We start from the raw sequence: 19,079 nt of genomic DNA, 5'->3' as shown, positions 1-19,079 counted from the left end.
GGTGCTGCATTTTGGGAAAGCAAATCTTAGCAGGACTTATACACTTAATCGTAAGGTCCTAGGAAATGTTGCCTGAGGGGCAACTTTTTCACGCAAAGGGTGGTACATGTATGGAATGAGCTGCCAGAGGAAGTGGTGAAGGCTGGTACAAATTGCAACATTTAAAAGGCATTTGGATGGGTATATGAATAGGAAGGGTTTGGAGGGATATGCGCCGGGTGCTGGAAGTTGGGACTAGATTGGGTTGGGATATCTGATTGGCATGGACGGGTTGGACCGAAAGGTCTGTTTCTGTGCCGTACATCTCTATGACTGCACATTTACAGTTAAATCCACTTGAACAATAATTCTTAATTGAAATTGGAATCACTTTTGGTTCACATTGTATCAGTGTTCCTTGGTAAAGGAATATGACAGGGTCTTCCTCTTATCTGTAATTCCTGATTGTTTAATTGAGCAGATAAATGGCTGGACAAGTGACACTTTTGCATTGATATTCTCAACCCGTCGATAAGTAGCCTTTAAATTAGGATCTGTATATAGTAAAGATAGGCTAAATAACAGGCAAGTACCATAACAGCAAAAATTTCACAGCCACCATACTCTGCCTTACTGTACTGAAGCCCATAGCTTCAAATTAACAGAACATGGATGTTTAAAATTATTATATAACGTGCCCGTCACCAGCAAAGCCATTTGTTGCCAGTCCCAGATTGCCTTTGGATTGAGCGGCTTATTGGGCCATTTCAGAGAGCAGTTGAGAGTCAAACAAATTATCATGTATCCGAGAGTCACATACAGGCCAGACAAGGTAAGATTTCCTTCCCGAAAAAGGACATTAATGAAACCATACCACAATGATAGCTTCATGTTCGTTAATACTATTTTTTATTTCCAGTATTCCTTTTCAGGTCTTGGATCTGAATTTGCATCCATCAATCTGGGCCTCTGGATGACTAGTCCAGTGACATTACCATGACACTACCATCTCCCAGGAGAAAATGAGGACTGCAGATGTTGGAGATCAGAACTGAAAATGTGTTGCTGGAAAAGTGCAACACATTCCTGAAGAAGGGCTCATGCCTGAACGTCGATTCTCCTGCTTCTTGGATGCTGCCTGACCTGCTGCGCTTTTCCAGCAACACATTTTCAGCACTACCATCTCCCATCCTGTCACATTTACAGTTCTGTAATTCATCATGGAAAATGTTCATTTTGTAAGACTTGTTGGACAATCCATACAATTGGGTAGTTTAGAAGCAAAACTTCAGCTAACATGCTAGTAAACACACCGTAGTGTTGACAGCATTAGAAACTTCTTGACTCCATTAAAACATTTGTCCCAGAATGTATAGAGATGACTAGCAGCAAGAACCAAAAACAAACACTCTATAATCTGCTGAATCCTCAGTTTCACAAGAATTTGGCCACACAATTAACTATGCAGATACTTACTACCACACAGTGTAAGAAAAAACAACAGTGGCTCCAAGGAACGATGGGAAACACAGCAGGCTAATAAAGATAGTCATCATATGAGATACATGCCAGAGTTTGTGTGGAGGCTGACAGTTCTTCATTAAGCTGAGCTGAAAAAGACCCAACAGTTTTATTAATAGATAGCTGGTGTACTGTAGTGATCATTTTTCACATATTAAATGATTCACTGGATGTTTAGTAACAGCTGGTCAAGTTCTGGTTCCCAAGCAACTTGCTGAAGAGTACATATACTCAAAATATGTATAAAGGCTGCCAATGATGATGCCTATTTGGTTTATGAAGGGTAAACATTAAATCTTATCCTAACTCAACCAACAGACTTGGGGACAAAATGAATTTCTAAAATGGACTAAGCTCTTTCCCTTATATCTTATAGTTTTCAGTCACTTCATAAATGTGAAAATTACCTTTTTAATATAGAAGATAACAATAAATTTGATCATTTGAATTGCAGGCAGGAGTGGTACGAACACGAGGCCCAACCTACAAAGTAGAAGGTAATGAATTAAATGAAGCTCATCACGTGTCTGTTGCCTCTTGTTGCTCTCTTGCTCTCCCTCCGATCTTTTCCCTTCTTAAGCATAAATTCTCCATTGTTACGGCTGCATAGAATCGACAGCTGATTAATATGTTGCCAAAGTAACTGTGCTCACTTCGCGAACCCAGCCAGTGAGTGAGTGATTCTCACATATTTGTATGTAGGGACCATCACAGTCAGGTCCAATCCAGTGCTCACATGAGAGTACACATTCTGGGAAATGGGGAGGATACTATTGTGATGGTACTGGTGAAGGTTCTCAATAGGTGGCGCTGTTAATGGTTCAACATCAAACATAGCCTGATCAAACATAGCCTGATTATTACCAAGTGAGCGTCTGTCCAAAGATCAAATCCAAAACATTTCTGGCAATGTCAAACTCAGGTTTTCTCTTCCTTTTCAGCAGTTTAATGCAAATGACCCTGGGGAGTGAAGGAAGGAGAAACAGTGATTACAATACTTTGGTAGCTGACTCTCTCAACTTATAGAACTGCTTTCACTTCTATGTTAAAAGATCAATCAACAAACAAGGATAGGACAGCATGGCAATCAATAATTAACCTTTTAACTCAGTCTCCAGGTTTGCTCAGGATGCTTTGACAAGTTTTTCCATTAATCTGAGAGAAGGCCAGCAGCTAAACACACTAAAAGTTTGTATCACATTCCTGTAACCATTAATGTATCTCTTTTTAAAATTATCAATTGTTGAAAGAAGCAACATTTTGTTTGCAGTATAGGTACGAAGCATTGTGGCACAGTGGAAATCAGGTTTGATGCTCATCGCTCTAACCAGAATGAAGCACAGAGCCAAGTCCAGAGCAACTCTCTTCTCACTCCCTGGGACTGAAGAGAAGGAAGGTAAAGCCAGCTCACTCAGACCATTCTTGTAGCTAAAGGTCATGGTAGGAAGAGGTTGGAAACTAGAAAGATTCACGGAGAGAGAAACAAAATTAACATTTCAGTTCTGCAATCTTTCACCGGAACAGTTCAGAAACATTAACACTGTTTCTCTCTCTCCACAAATAATGCTAGACACAGCTGATTATTTCTAATTGTTATAGTCTAATTTCCAGCAACTGCAGTGTTTTGCTTTTGGATAGATTAGGCAGGCTACTTTCTTAGGAGCAGCAGGACTGTGGCTGTTAAGGGACAGTAGCTTAGAGGGAAACAATAATTCAGATTTTACTGTAAAACACTTAATTATCTATTTTCAATGTTTGTCTAAACTGGGTGCAACATTAGAGTTCTGCTTTGAGGTAATACAAACTCCACAAGATAATGAAGCACGGGTGAACTACTAACATGACTAAAAGGAACCAGAGCTGGTAATGATAATTAAAGATTCAGTTGTTAGTGGCACTTAATTATTTCAAAGGAAAGGTACATCTCAGTGAAAGATAGAAAATGAAAACAGTAAACGTAATACCCTTGGCCATCTCTATGTGCCTCTAGGTGTACGTTTGATATCACAATTTGTTAAAAGTTGGCATGGTCCATAGATTCGAGAATGTGGTGCTGGAAAAGCACAGCAGGTCAGGCAGTATTCAAGAAGCAGGAGAATCAACATTTTGCACACACACTTGACAAATTTCCAGCACCACACTCTTGACTCTGATCTCCAGCAGCTGCAGTCCGCACTTTCTCCATGGTCCATAGATTGTTAAAACAGCATAGGTAATTATTAATAGATAAAACAAATCTTCTCATGAAGTTAACACCCACCTCCAGACATATTCTCCAAAAACTGTATCCAGTATAATGAATATAAAATCTACCACCAGCAAACGATATATTTCTTGCCCTACGAACGTCTCCCAGCACTGAGACAAAAAAAACAAACAAGGGACTGATGGTTAAATGTTTGACATCACAAAAACACAAACACAAAATTCATGATCCAAGTTCTGAATGCATACTATCTTCAAATATTAAATAATGACAAATAAGACATTCCAAGACCAATTGTTTAATATTACAGATGGCTAGTCAGAATTCAGAATTCCTGATCCTAATTTATATGTTTATGTAAAAGATGTAAAATTAATCACTGAACCATCCTCTACAAAATAGATTTTGTCAGGTAGTCTAGGAGTTCATATTAAAAAGCATAGTTAAAGTGAACCTGGACCCTGGTCTTGATTCAAATAGAGCCTTAATAAAGCATTACTTTCCTGTGGACTCCAAAGCCAGAAAGCTCTTAATCATATTGACTGGCAGAGTAGGCTCGTAGGACCAAATGGGTGACTCCTACTCCTAAACCCTATGTTCCAATGCCCCCTGAAGATTAAAACATTCCAACAACAGCATTTTTGTTTCACCTCGCAACATTATTTAAAATGTTCGGATGGAATCGGAAGGAATTAGACAAACCAGGTCAACATCACCTCAATGAAGCTGCTGCTTTATGACAATGGTGAAGACATTATGGTTTAAAAAACAATCAACAATTAAAAATACGTCCACATTTCAACACCCAGCTCAAGTTAAACATGGTGCTATTCTATAATCTAAAAATAAAGGATGAATTGTGAAGAAAAAAATACAATGTGTCCCAGTGAATATGACATTTTGATGTCTACGTGATCATACAAGTCACTTGTGTACTCTTAAAGTTGAAGTAAGGATAACAATGTTCAATAATGATACTGGGTAGCAGACTGCTACCCCAATCCCCTCTCTTCACGGATGGAAGCTTATATAAATGGAAGTGGCTCACCCCCATGGCCGTAACCCACTGTGGACCAACAACCAAAATAGATTAACAATGGGACTTGCTCAGTGGGAGGAAGCCTCAACTTCAGGAGGTACCGACCAACCCAGTTGTCTTGCAGTTCCAGTAGCCATGGCAGCACCTAGGATAAGTAATGGGCATTGCCATGGCAGCAGGAAGGAGAACACAAGTGTTGTGGCTGCCAAAGACAGCTAGTCTAGGCCTTTAAGACAAGAAAGGATCCCAGAAGTCAGTGGGGTGAGGTTGTTAGTGATGGTGGGGCCTTGCTTCAAAAGCAGTTAGTATGGAAGGAAGAGGGTGTGGCATCTTGGAGGGTTATGTTATACACCCAACAAGCACAGGAATCCTCCCTGCACACTTCACCCTTCTAGGGCTTTAATAAACAAACAATCTGCCTACTTTTGTCTAACTGCCCACACCAACCGTTTTAGGGCACAGGTAGCATATTACTGAGGTCAATTGTTAACAAGCAAAACTGACCTTAAAATTATTTGTCTGTGCCAAGTGGGCAGGCATTGTAATTGGCTGCCTGTCCACTATGCACAGACAAATAAATATATTAAATTAATTGTAGGGGTGAACTCAGGGCAGGGTAGGAGAGTGGTGGATCAATCCCCTGACATACTTCACGTGCTTCCCCTTCCACCTCATCACCTCAGCCAGATAGCTGCCCAATAGGAAAACATAATATCCAGCCCTCTGTCAAAAACATTCAAATGGATTTTGTAGAAGCCTCCATATTATTTTGGTTTACTGCACTCCTGGTAGTTTTACTTACTGGTATTTCTGCTGTCTCTTTTAACTTATTTCCCATCCAGTGGAAACAAAGTGGTCCTAAAATGGCTAACTTCAAAAGCAGATTTCTGTGTGAAAACAATATCATAATATCATCATGAAGATATATACATCCAGCAGGCACAGCTGAAATGCAGCAGACTCTACTTTAAAAAAAAACATATTATGGGCTAGGCCAGTATTGATTGTCTATCACTATTTGCTCAGAGGGTAGTCAAACGTCAAGCATACTGCTGTGGGTCTGGAGTCACATGTAGTGCAGACCAGGTAAGGATGGCAGTTTCCTTCCCTAAAAGGACGTTAGTAAACCAGATGAGATTTTTCCGACAGTGGATTCACAGTCATCATTAGACTCAATTCAGATTTTTAAAAATTAAATTCCAATTCCACCAACTGCTGTGGTGGGATTCATATCTGGGTCACCAGAACATTATCTGGATCTCTGGATGAACAATCAAGTGATAATACCTCAAGGTCACCACCTCTCTGTACTGTTTCTACACAAGGTAAAACCAGAGTCTCGAGTGGGCACCTAGTCTGGATTTGCCAGCTCGAACAAAATGAATTGTCTGTTTTACAAACCAATCCATTGTAAAATTTACACTAAATGATTTACTGCATATTCTGAAGTTGGCTCTGGGTCATTGAATAATAGTGACTGATGTGTGCTATTCTACATATCATTTCCACATGGTGGTTTTGTTACCAATTTGGACTGCATTAAAATAATTTCATAATTGTTGCAGAAAGTTAAGTGTTTTGGAAGAAAGAGTTGAACTTGAATTTTTTGAGCATCAATTTGCACACTGCAATATTCTACAAATAACAATGTTAAGTGATTGGGTAATATTAGTTTAGGATTAAATGTTGATTGGATGCTAGAAGAACTTCCCCACTCTTTGTTGGAACAGTGACATCTTTAACAAGCACCATGTGATTGTGCAGTCAGGGTCCCCCATTTTGTATCTTGCTTGAACATCATCATGTCCTACAAGCAAGATAACATCGCTTTTCACATGAGCTTCAGCTGAGATTGTGTGCTCAGATCTCTGAAATAAGCCTCGAAATCTAGAATCTTCTACACCTGTAATGGGCAGCACAGTGGCTCAGTGGTTAGCACTGCTGCCTCCCAGCACCAGGGACTTGGGTTCAATTTCAGCCTTAGGTCATTGTCTGAATGGCGTCTTTCCACATTGTTGGGATTCTATGAATCCAAGGTTAATACTTAATGCACCTCCTAATTTAAATGTCATACAATAATTTAGTTATTGAGGAAATTCCTCTGTAGCTTAATGCCATAGAAAATTTTAGTACCATTTTAAAATTCATTGCTATTATTCAATAAGCAACTACCATCTGATCTTGCCAATGTACTTACAACATATGTCAGGTACAGACAGCTGGGGTCAAATGAAATCTTAGAGGAATATAATGGTAGGAGGAGTACACATGGGTGGGAAATTAGGAAGGCAAAAAGAGGACATTAAATCACTTTGGCAAATAGAGTTAAGGAGAATCCAAAGCGATTCTCTCATTACATTAAGTGCAAAAACATAACTAGGGAGGGAATAGGCTCCTTCAAGATCAACAAGACTGTCTATGTGTGGAACACAAAAGATGGGAGAGATATTAAATGATTATCTCACATCAGTATTTACTGTGCAGAAGGACTTGGAAGCTAGGGAACTTGGGGAAATGAATAGTGAGGTCTTGAAAATATTCCATTTTACAGAAGAGGAGGTGCTGAAGGTCTTAAAAGTAGATAAATCCCCAGGACGTGATCAGGTATTTCCCATAACTTTGTGGGAAGCTAGGGAAGAAATTGTGGGGCCCCTTGCTAAGAGATTGCTATCATTGATAGCCAAGGGGGAGATCCAAAAGACTGGAGTTTGGCTAATGTGTTGCCATTATTTAAGAATGACTAAGGAAAATCCAGGGAACTATAGACCAGTGACCCTTCAGTCAGTGATAGGTCAGTTGTTGGAGGGGATTCAATGGGACACAATTAACATTTATTTGGAAAAGCAAGGACTGATTAGGAATAGACAACATGGCCTTGTGAGTGGAAAAGCGTGTCTCACTAATTTCATAGATTCATAGAGGTGGACAGCACAAAAACACCCTTCAGTCCAACTCGTCCGTGCTGACCAGGTATCCAAATTAATCTCGCCCCAATTGCCAGCATTTGGCCCATATCCCTCTAAACCCTTCCTATTCATATACCCATCCAATGCCTTCTAAATGTTGTAATTGTACCAGCTTCCACCACTTTCTCGGGCAGCTCATTCCATGATTGAGTTTTTTGAAGAGGTGACAAAGAAAATTGATGAAGGCAGAGCAGTAGTCCATATAGACTTCAGCAAAGCACTTGACAAAGTTCCACATAGTTGTCTGATTAGAAGATTAGATTACATGGGATCCATGGTAAGTAGTCAATTGGATACAAAATTGGCTTGAGGGCAGGAGACAGAGGGTGGTGGTAAAGAGTTGCTTTTCAGACTGGATGCCTGTGACCAGCAGTCTGCCACAAGGATCGGTGCTGGGTTCACCTTTTTTTGTCATTCACATAAATGATTTTAATATGAATATGGTGAGTAAATTTGTAGATGACATCAAAGTAAGTGGTGTGGTGGAGAGTAAGAAATTATCTTCGAGTACAACGGGGCCTTGATCAGATGAGCCAATGGGCAGAGGAGTAGCCAATGGAGTTTAATTTAGATAAATGTGAGGTATTGCACTTTGGAAAGGCAAATCAGGGCAGGACTTATTTACTTAATGGTAGGGCCTTGGGGAGTATTGCAGAACGAAGAGACCTAGTGGTACAGGTGCACAGTTCATTGAAAGTGGAGTTGCTAGTTGACAGGGTAGTGAAGAAGACATGTGACATACTTTCCTTCATTGGTCTGTGCATTGAGAATAGGAGTTGGAATGTCACATTGTGGCTGTACAGGACACAGTTGAGGCCACATTTGAAATACTGCATTCAACTAAGGTTGTGCTGCTATAGGAAGGATGTTGTTAAATTGGAAAACAGTAGAAAAGATTTAAGGATTTTGCCAGGATTGGAGGGCTTGAGTTATAGGGAGAGACTGAATAGGCTGGGGCATTTCTCCCTGGTGTATGGGAGGCTGAGGGGTGGCCTCATAGAGGTTATAAAATCATGATGGACATGGAAAAGATAATAGACAAAGCCTTTTCCCTGGGGTCGGGAGTCCAGAACTAGAGGGCATTTATAAAATTTATAAAATGTGTTAGAATTCTTTGAGGAGATAACATACAAGTTAGTCAAAGGAAAACCAGTGGATGTGATCTATTTGGATTTCTAGGAGACCTTTGACAAGGTGTTATACAGGAGGATGATAAATAAGGTAAGAGCTCGTGGTGTTAGGATCAAGGTACTAGTATGGAGAAAGGATTGGCTGACTGGTAGGATGGGAGCCAGTGACTAGTAGAATTCCGCAGGGGCCCATATTTGGACCACAACTGTTGATGTCATACATTAATAATCTGAGGACATTTGTGTCCCTCTGCAAACTGAGCAACAAAGTAGGTGGTGGGACAGGTAGTGTGAAGATGTGGGGAGGCTGCAAAAGCACTTGAACAGATTAGAAGAGTGGGCAAGGATGTGGCAGATGGAATACAATGTGGAAAAGTGTAAAGTTATGCACTTTAATAGGAGAAATGGAGATATAGACTATTTTCTAAATGGGGAGATGCTTCAGAAATCAGAAGCGTAAAAGGACTTAGCAGTCCTAGTTCAGGATTCTCTTGAGGTTAACATGCAGGTTCATTTGGCAGTTAAGAAGGCAAATGCAATGTAAGCATTCCTTTTTAAGAGGGCTAGGTTACAACAGCAGTGATGTACTGCTGATGCTATATAAGGCTGTAGTCAAGTCATAGTTGGAATATTGCGAGCAGTTTGGCCCTGGATCTAAGAAAGGATGTACTGCCATTGGAGGGGGTCCAGAGAAGGTTCACAGAATGATCACAGGAATGAAGGCCTTGTCACATGTGGAGCGGTTGAGGATGCTAGGTCAGAACATGGAGTTTAGAAGGATGGGGAGGGGTGGGGGGGAGATTCTAATTCAAACTGAGGGGCTTGGGTAGAGTGGACACGGAGAAGATGGTTCTACTAATAGCAGAGACCAGAGGGAACAGTCTCCGAGTGAAGGGACAGCCCTTTAGAGCTAAGATGAGGAGGAATTTCTTCAGACAGAGGCTGGTGAATTTCCACAGAAGGTTGTGGAGGCCAAGTCATTGAGTGTATTTTAGACAGAAGGAGGTTTTTGATTAGTAAGAGGATTAAAGAGAAAGAAGTAGAATGGAGTTGAGAAACATATTAGCCATGATTGAATGGTGCAGCAGACTCAATGGGCTGAATGGCTTGATTCTGCTCCTATATCTAATGGTAACCCAGTGTTTTCATTGGACCAGAAAGCTCTACTTTTGGAACTACTTTCCTCAAAAAGTTTGATTTTAACCATTAACCCTTCTTTCTCTTGTGAATGCTGGACAATTTTTTCTGCACTGTCAACACTACAAGCGTCACAATGCTATTTCACAGCAGACAGCAATGGCAAAATATAAACTTGGAATCATCTTTTGATCTTCTGCTGCTACTGTCATTATGTGGATAATGGCAACACAATCGGCAGGGAAACTATCTCTGCACCACAAGACTTCTTTATAAATGTTTTTAATCAAGCTGCTCAGACACATCATTATGTATTCTTAGATACTTTCTAATCAGCTGTTCAGAGATGTTATGACATACGTCTGGAGAGGTGGGACTTGAACCCAAACCGCCTAGTTCAGAGTCAGTGACATCACTATTGTGCCTCAATAGCTCTAGCTGCTGTTATTTCTTTTAAATTTTAGCGATATCCCAAATCAAACTGTTCAAAGATGCTATTCTAGAGCAGGTGGGACTTGACCTTGGGCCTCCCAATTCAGGGTTACTGACATTACCACTGCACCACAAAAGGGCCCCTAGCCACTGTTATATATTCTTAGTTCTTGATGCCGATCACCGCTGTTATTTTTAACAATATAATTAAGCCAGCGTCAAAACTTTGTCCTCTTAGTTGAATAAATAATTTGGATACTTATCAAAAATAAAACATGATGCAAGTTCTTTGGAAAAGCAGTGTTTTTCTATTTAAGACTTGAGGAAAATTGCTCATACCTGGTAATGGAAACGTAGATCTGTTGTTGTGGGAAGTCATATTTTTCCAGTAACCCAATTAGATTATAAATGTAGGGCATCACGAGGTTAATGACTGACACAATCAAAGGAAGTGTTAGCAGCCTGCTCTCTACTAGCTTCTCAGGAATTCCTTGTTGGATATCTTGTGAATAATCCTAAGGAATAAAATATTTTATTTACCTTAATGAACGCAATTTACGTGAAATTCAAAACCTAAAGCACACATAATAGTTATCACCATGGCTTCAACACATATTGCCACCTGATCATTTGGAAACCGGATCTGCAAAATTTGTAAAGTTATTAATTTCATGGGGAGAGAGCAAAAGACAAAGAGTGAGAGACAGAGAGTGAGAGAGTAAGATTCCATAAGGTCAGACTTTCATTTATTTGTATAAACTTTGTAAGATTGGCACAGATTTCAGATACTGTTTGCTTTCACTTAGAAAGAAGAAAGTAGGAATTCTTATCACGTTTTGAAGTTCATACAATGGAAGTGGACAATTTAACAAGAGAAAGCATGAAAAAAGTTCAGCTGTAGTGATGCCATGATGTAGAGTAAACAGCCAATCAAACTGAAGTATTCTCTCAGTCAGCAACCCAGACAATAAAATTGCATACTTTTTTCTACTTTTAATTTAAACTTAAGAGACCAAACAAATTAGCTGAGGCTCAGGTGGTAGCTATCAGTCCTGCCTTAAGTCAAAACTACTCATCCATCACAATGACTTGAAATTTCCACGTTCAGAGTGAATTAGGAAGTTCTTCCTTTGTAGAAATAAATGCTGTTTGGCATGCACTGCAAATTACAACACAATCTCAGACTGTCAGGTCTTGGAAGTGCTCTAACCTTTGCTATTGTGGTTTATGACATTTTCCACCCTTCCTTTGTGCCATATCCAAAGAATGAACAAGGACTCTTGCATGAATGGTCATTTACGGATAAGCTTGTAATAAAATTCAAGCCACAAACTGTGACTCATTGCTTGTGCATAAAAGTACATCAATACATTTATTGAAGTCACTGTTTTATAAAAGTGTCAAAAGTAGTAAAAATAAAACTTTTTAATACATCAAATGTAATGTCAATAATAGATTATTTCTTTCTAAATCAATTAGCTCTCACTGCAGCTTGCTTTTTTACCTACATGCATCATGAAACCAACTGTAAAAATATTAATCAAGGTCACAAAATTAGACTCTTTTCCCCCTTGTCTTCCGCAACCATGAACTGAGGGAATCGTTTAGAATTATGTTAATCTGTTCCATCACAAACATTACACAACCAGCAAATCCCTTCAAAATTATCCATAGTGAAGGCTGTGTTCCACATTATTGAAGAAATAGGAGACACAAGTGATTAAATTTATCAACACATTAAAGTATTAAAGATTTATTTTCAAGTTACCGCCATCTCAAGCACTGTATTTTAATGAATGCTATATTAGCATTCAAATTGTATTCTCACAACTTAGCATATCCATATTTTAAATTATTTCAGCTTTGTAATATAAAACAGAATGTAGTAAAGTTTCCTACTTTTTTAAAAAATAACTCTAGTTTGCTTACAACACTTCCCCTGATCTGACACAAAGCTGCATAACCTTACTCAAATGTTGGGTTCCGGAAAGTAGGCAATGTGCTTGAAGAGAAAAACATCGGTGTTCAAGAATCAAACTATTGACAAAGAATGTCCACATATGTTTATTCAGTTTGAATGCAAAACAATTGCTTGATAAGCTGTTAAAAAGCAGAAATAAGCAATTTGACACGATTATAAAGTGAAGTATTATTACTATGATACTGTAAACCTGATAATCCATTTTGCCAGATACCTGTTTTTAACTAGTCTATTTTCTTTTTGTTCTACCCTCTAGCACTATATACTCTTTACAAGGTTAAGGATGTTTAGAGCTTATGTATCCAAAGGCTTCTGGTAAATGGTCACCCTGAGCTGCCAATATGGCAAGGTAAGAGTGTGGCAAAGGGAACAGCATCACACCCATCTACATTTGTCTGAGTTGCCACCAAAAAGTACAACTTAGGCTCATCAATATGCAACCTCTAGCGGATTTCTCAAGGTTGGTAAAAGAAAATTGAAGAAGAGAGGTTCTTCAAATCTGTAGAATATTTTTGGCTCTTCAGATTATTGCCTCTTCTCCTTCAGAACTATCAGTCAACTTCTGCTCCTCCCTTCATTGAGTATTTTGATTTTATTTTCACCAAATCCAATCAAAATTATTCTCTAATAAAAACCAAAAGAACTGCAGGTGATGTAAATTAGAAACAAAAACAGAAGTTGCTGGAAAAGCTCAGCAGATCTGGCAGCAGCTGTGAGGAGAAATCAAAGGAAGGTCACTGGACGCACATTTCCCTCCACACATGCTGCCAAACCTGTGGAGCTTTTCCAGCAATGTCTGTTTAAAATTATTCTCTTATTTGTTTTCAGTTCTTTTGTAGGATTGATGTCCAAGTACAAAGTGACCTTTTTCGATTAAATATTTTAAATCTTTTTTAGTTCCAGGTTATTAATATTTCTGAAAAACAAGTTTTGGGTTCTCTGTTCTTATATTTCATGTGTTTGTACTTCACCATTGATATTGGCATATTCTGTCACAATACATTTAAGCTACAAAATAGTGGTATAACGTAGGGTGATTACAAGATAGGAAATTTATAAATAGGTTTAGATGATTGCAATGCAACACTTATATAAATTGAAGTAGATTACAATAATTGCCCAAAATTCAAGGTATGATTATTATGATCTCATTTCATGATACACTACGAAAAATGTGCACTGGCTTTGGTCAGGATTTGTTGATGACTTCTCCTTCACCAATGCGTGAGATGGATAATGGAAATCACTATTCCATTTCATCAAGTTAGATATGGTCTGTTTAAAGCTGATAAGACAATGGGTACGGTGACACGTTTCAGTAAGAAAAAAATGATGCATTTCGTATCTCTCTGACAAAAGGATTCAGATAACAAACTCGATTTAGGGTCAGATATACAATTACTCATCCTGGTAAACACAGGGAGAACAGAACTGACTTGGCAATGGTGATTCAATTCTTCAATATCCCACTGCACTCCTCATGAGGTCATTTGTGAGAGGTACCAGAATGCGTTTATGTATTAGATACTGTCAATCACTTCAGAACTGAATTAGGGGAGAATATTGATAGTATAGATGGAAGAAAGTTTTCAGAAAAAATCATGCTTATCGTACATCATGAAAAAAATCCACAGTTTGATTTTTTAAAATTTGATCCAATCCATTCTTGAATGCAAGTCAGAACTCTTGATTTCTTTCCCCTTTCAATTTAGAAGCACTTGCATGAAGTACATACTATCTTCCAGCTAGCTCACTTTAAAGGAATGGACAATATATTGCTCAATGACAGTCTCCAACATAAGATGAAATTTGTGCTCACTCGCTACTACAAAGAATACTTGCCTCTGCACAAACATTCAGAGGAAATTTAGAATGGAAAAGAACTTCCCACAAATGTCTAAATGACTGGAGTACAGAACTGTTTTGACCTTAGCATCAGAGAACAAATAATTGAGTGTATGGGTCATAATTTTCACATAGCTTGGTTGCCTGATTATGCAGTTTGTAAAGATCAATCAGAATTTTTAAAATTTCCACAAAGCAGATAACTTAGGGCAGCATGGTGGTGCACTGGTTAGCACTGCTGCCTCACAGTACCAGGGACCAGGGTTCGGCTTCAGCCTCAGGTGACTTTCTGTGTGGAGTTTGCATATTCGCGCTGTGTCTGTGTGGGTTTTGTCTGGGTGCTCTGGTTTCCTCCTTCTGTCCAAAGATGTTCTGGATAGGTGGATTGGCCAAGAGAAATGCAGGGTTACAGGGGTGCATATGGGTGGGGTGCTCTTCAGAGGGGCAGTGCAAACTCAATGCACTGAATGGCCTCTTTCTGCACTGTACTGACTCTAATGATTCTTACCCCAATTCAACATTTAAATGATTGTGATTGCACATTTATAAATACTAGGAGAAAGTGAGGACTGCAGTTGCTGGAGATCAGAGTTGAGTGTGTGGTGCTGGAAAAGCACAGCAGGTCAGGCAGCATCTGAGAAGCAGGAGAATAGACAATTCAGGCATAAGCCATTCATCGAGGAGCAAGAGAAACATCAATTCTCCTGCTCCTCGGATGCTGCCTGACCTGCTGTGCTTTTCCAGCACCACATTCATTTATAAATACTCACTGATTGACAGAATCGCATCGAGTGAAGCCAAGACCCACCTTGAGCATGCTTTCTGAGTAGTAATGAATTCCAGCACCACATCCGACAACACTCCCCAAGGACAGCATCCAGCCCAGTATATGAACTGATAGATTTTCCATCCATTGAGTAATACTTGAGTGAGTTGCACGGAATTTGTGCTCAGTAAGAGACTCCTAATTGAGAAAAACAGCAACATTTTAGCAGGAATATAGATGTATATTGATGTCATTCTTCCACTGAATCTCTGGCTGCTTATTTGCCAATTCAAGAAAAAGTATCACTGCTGAGTCACCTTGCCCTACAAGGTTGTTAACGTAATCCACCTCCACCATTTCCCCCAACTCTCCAAACCACTGGTAAGTGCTGGCTTGTAACAAAACACCTTGCAGCCTCTAACATAAAATTGTGATATTATTTGATTTCCTTGTTGTTTCCAACTTCCAACAGTAGAACATTGTGAGGAGGCAGTAAATAGAGGGTAACATGTTGATGGGATAGTGATTCATTAAGGAAGACAGCAAATAGAGTCATAGAGATGTATAGCACGGAAACAGACCTTCGGTCCAACTCGTCTATGCTGACCAGATATCCCAACCCAATCTAGTCCCACCTGCCAGCACCCTGCCCATATCCCTCCAAACCCTTCCTATTCATATACCCATCCAGATGCCTTTTAAATGTTGCAACTGTACCAGCCTCCACCACTTCCTCTGGCAGCTCATTCCATACACGTACCACCCTGTGTGTGAAAATGTTGCCCCTCAGGTCTCCATTATATTTTTCCACCCTCACCCTAAACCTCTGCCCTCTAGTTCTGGACTCCCCAATCCCAGGGAAAAGACCTTGACTAGTCATCCTATTCATGCCCTTCCTGATTTTATAAACCTCTATAAGGTAACCCCTCAGCCTCCGACGCTCCAGGGAAAACAGCCCCAGCCTATTCAGTCTCTCCCTATAGCTTAAATCCTCCAATCCTGGCAACATCATTGCAATTTTTTTCTGATCCTTTTCAAGTTTTACAACATCCTTACGATGCCTAACAGTAAAATAAAAATCATCCTGAACATTAATTTAAAAATAAGTTAAATCTGTGCTGAGTACCAGTCATGGTGTCAAACTGATTATGTTAATTGCATTGCCCATCACAGATTTAAAATGGATGATTCCATTAACTTTCCCAACTGCAGTTAGGAAAATCTGCCAAGAAGCTTGGACCAGATTAACTGTTTTATATCATTATTGTACGATGGTCTCTAGTACCAGAAAGCTAACCCTTCTCCAGTACCTTCCACTATTTTTGCAACTCATTGGAAGCAGTCTGTACCAAAGATTGTTGAAACTCTTCCCTGTTTCATACAGTAAGGGTATATAATCGAGAGAAACAGACAGATATGAGGCTTAAATGTGTAATTGCTAGGTTGAAAGTCAAGTGTACCAAACTACCAAACTGATAGCTGTGTGAGAATCCAGTTTAATCACAGAACACAACATTTAGCAACTTACCTTTAACCGGGTGCTGATGTTCTCATAATTTGACTCAACCGACTGTTTCTGTGTCATTTTAAAATCCCAAGAGCAGAATACTTTCGTCACCAGATTCCCGTAGGTGCTGCCCACTCTGTAACTCTCTCCAAAGGCTTTGGACAGGCTGGAAGGTCAAAATTCTCAGGTTATTTATGGCTTCTGCAAGTTATGAAACCCATTCTGCACTTTGTAAAATAGGCTTCATTTTTAACTTGCTCAGTGAACTTTAAACTGACCTACACAAATTCAAAAACCCATTCAAAATTCACAGCTATTTATTGGATCCCATGTCGATTCTTATCAACTCTCAAATTTCCTTATTTTGCCCTTAACATTATCAAGTCGAAATAATTTTACTACCATCTTAAAAATGGAATTGCTGACATGTGATTCAGTGCCAGGGCCAGGGCGCAGTTCAATATTTTTATCTTCCTTTCCCATACACAGTTTCTATTTGGGAAACTGCTACACAGAACTGACAATGGCACAGGGGGATAAAATGTTAACGTTGGTTTAAATCACTTCTACTGTCATGGTCACTGACCTAATTATTAGTAAGGAGAACTATTCTAGACCCTCCCTTGGCTATACTCTCACTCTGTTGAATGAAAACAATTATTTCTCTCAATTTTCACCCAGCAGCATATAATGATGAAACAGGACTATATTTTTCTGTTAGATTTGCCATATACAATGGCTAGGACTTCAATGATCAGGAAGACACATTAAGTTCCCAGTGCTTCATGTATTCTTGAAATAGCACAGCGTTAGCAGTGCCAATTAATGATTAGATTCAGAGGTGAAAGCAAAATGATGATTTCTATTCTATAGTTGTAATGTAAAAAGAAATAGAATCCCTACGTGCAGATAGAGGAGAAAGTGAGGTCTGTAGATGCTGGAAATCAGAGCTGGAAATGTGTTGCTGGAAAAGCGCAGCAGGTCAGGCAGCATCCAGGGAACAGGAGAATCGACGTTTCGGGCATAAGCCCGAAGAAGGGCTTATGCCCGAAACGTCGAATCTCCTGTTCCCTGGATGCTGCCTGACCTGCTGCGCTTTTCCAGCAACACATTTCCAGCTACGTGCAGATAGAGGCTATTCATCCAATAGAATCTGCATCGACTTTCTGAAGAACATCCCACCCAAACTCACTCCGCCATCCTCTCCCCATAAGTCCGCATTTATCATGGCTAAGCCACCTAGCCTACACATCCTTGGAAACTATGGAGCTATTTAGCCAATCCACCTAACCTGCATAACTTTGGACTATGGGAAGTAACTGGAGGAAACCCCTGCAGAGGAAGAATGTATAAACTCCACACAGACAGACAGTCACCTGAAGGTTAGAATCAAACCTGGATCTCAGTGTTAACTGCTGTGGCACCGTACTGCTCCACTTACAGCCCAACAGATCAAAATCAGTTCCCAACAAAACTCATCAGCATGATGCATGACCTCCACTCTAACTCTCTCTCCCTAACCCCTCCATGGATATGGCTTGACCTACTAAGGGTTTTCTGCACCTCCTGCTGTATTTCAGATTACCAACATACACAGAATTTTATTTTTGTCCGAATTCAAGAATCCAACCATGTGAACATAGATACATTAGAAAGCAATCCAAATTAACACAACCATCTTCTCCTGTGAAATGAGAAAAATAAGAAGTTTACTTTCGCTGCAGTGACTGGGCAGAGTTTTGCATTTGGTAACATAAGCAAAGAAAGGTATTTTACCAATGGACCAGGATTATGCAGGTGATGAAGAAGGAACCTCCAATCGTGTAAATATATGCTATTGGCATATTATATGGCAGCTTAGAAGCACTCTTATTGTATTGTCCGTGCAAGATACTCCAAGTGTTATTTGTATAATACCCATAGTATAGAGCCGTGTCTGTGAAATATCCCTTAAAGAGAAAAGAAAGCAGTTTAAACAGTTAAGATCAAAAGCATTGCGAGCATGCTTACTCAGATTGGGTTTATTTTTGCAGCAAAGAGCAGATGCTTGTCCTTTACTGTAGAAAACTAATGAAGGCTGATTGTTACATCCATCATCCTACGTCTTGATTCATCAAAGCCACTTTGTTTCAGCAAACTTCTGCGATGTTCAACAGAATGTGGCAGCTGAACATTCTAAATTCCTAACTTGAGCTCATTAGCAACTTGATTAAAACATATTGTGACCAAAATTTTTAAAAATATTCTTCATATTTAATCTCATATTAACCTGCACCACATTTATTCCTTTAAAAAGTCAATAAGATAATTTGTTCTCATGCAAGGACAATGCAGGGATGAAGGGAGGAGGTCAGCTTAATCTCTTTTTTTTCCCCTCCATCATCTAAGCATTTTGTTTGCTTCAGTAATTTTCTCCTCCCTACACGATAGTCCAACTAAAGAACTGCAATGCTCTCAAGGAGGTTTATTATCTCAAATTTATACCCTATCATTAGGGGTACCTAGTTGTCACCATGATCAGCTCGGCCGGTCTGGCAGCACCTACGAAAAGAAATCAGAGTTAACCCAGA

At 39.5% G+C, this 19,079-nt stretch overlaps 1 protein-coding gene across 2 annotated transcripts in view; it reads right to left on the bottom strand.

Moving 5' to 3' along the window:
- LOC122562196 (transmembrane channel-like protein 6) overlaps positions 1-19,079 on the bottom strand; it is a 47,195-nt gene that overhangs the window by 6,705 nt on the left and 21,411 nt on the right. For both annotated transcript variants that reach the window (XM_043714863.1, XM_043714864.1), the window contains exons 8-16: positions 18,286-18,458; positions 16,531-16,675; positions 15,045-15,200; positions 10,750-10,925; positions 5,548-5,632; positions 3,761-3,858; positions 2,365-2,460; positions 1,908-1,983; positions 1,456-1,589 (exon numbers count right to left, since the gene is read on the bottom strand). In XM_043714863.1, coding sequence (XP_043570798.1) covers positions 1,456-1,589; positions 1,908-1,983; positions 2,365-2,460; positions 3,761-3,858; positions 5,548-5,632; positions 10,750-10,925; positions 15,045-15,200; positions 16,531-16,675; positions 18,286-18,458 — 1,139 coding nt within the window. The remainder of the gene's footprint in view (positions 1-1,455; positions 1,590-1,907; positions 1,984-2,364; positions 2,461-3,760; positions 3,859-5,547; positions 5,633-10,749; positions 10,926-15,044; positions 15,201-16,530; positions 16,676-18,285; positions 18,459-19,079) is intronic.

This window comes from Chiloscyllium plagiosum, chromosome 24, assembly GCF_004010195.1.
Source record: "Chiloscyllium plagiosum isolate BGI_BamShark_2017 chromosome 24, ASM401019v2, whole genome shotgun sequence".
Classification (NCBI taxonomy): domain Eukaryota; kingdom Metazoa; phylum Chordata; class Chondrichthyes; order Orectolobiformes; family Hemiscylliidae; genus Chiloscyllium; species Chiloscyllium plagiosum.
This window is presented reverse-complemented; position numbering and strand designations above follow the sequence as displayed.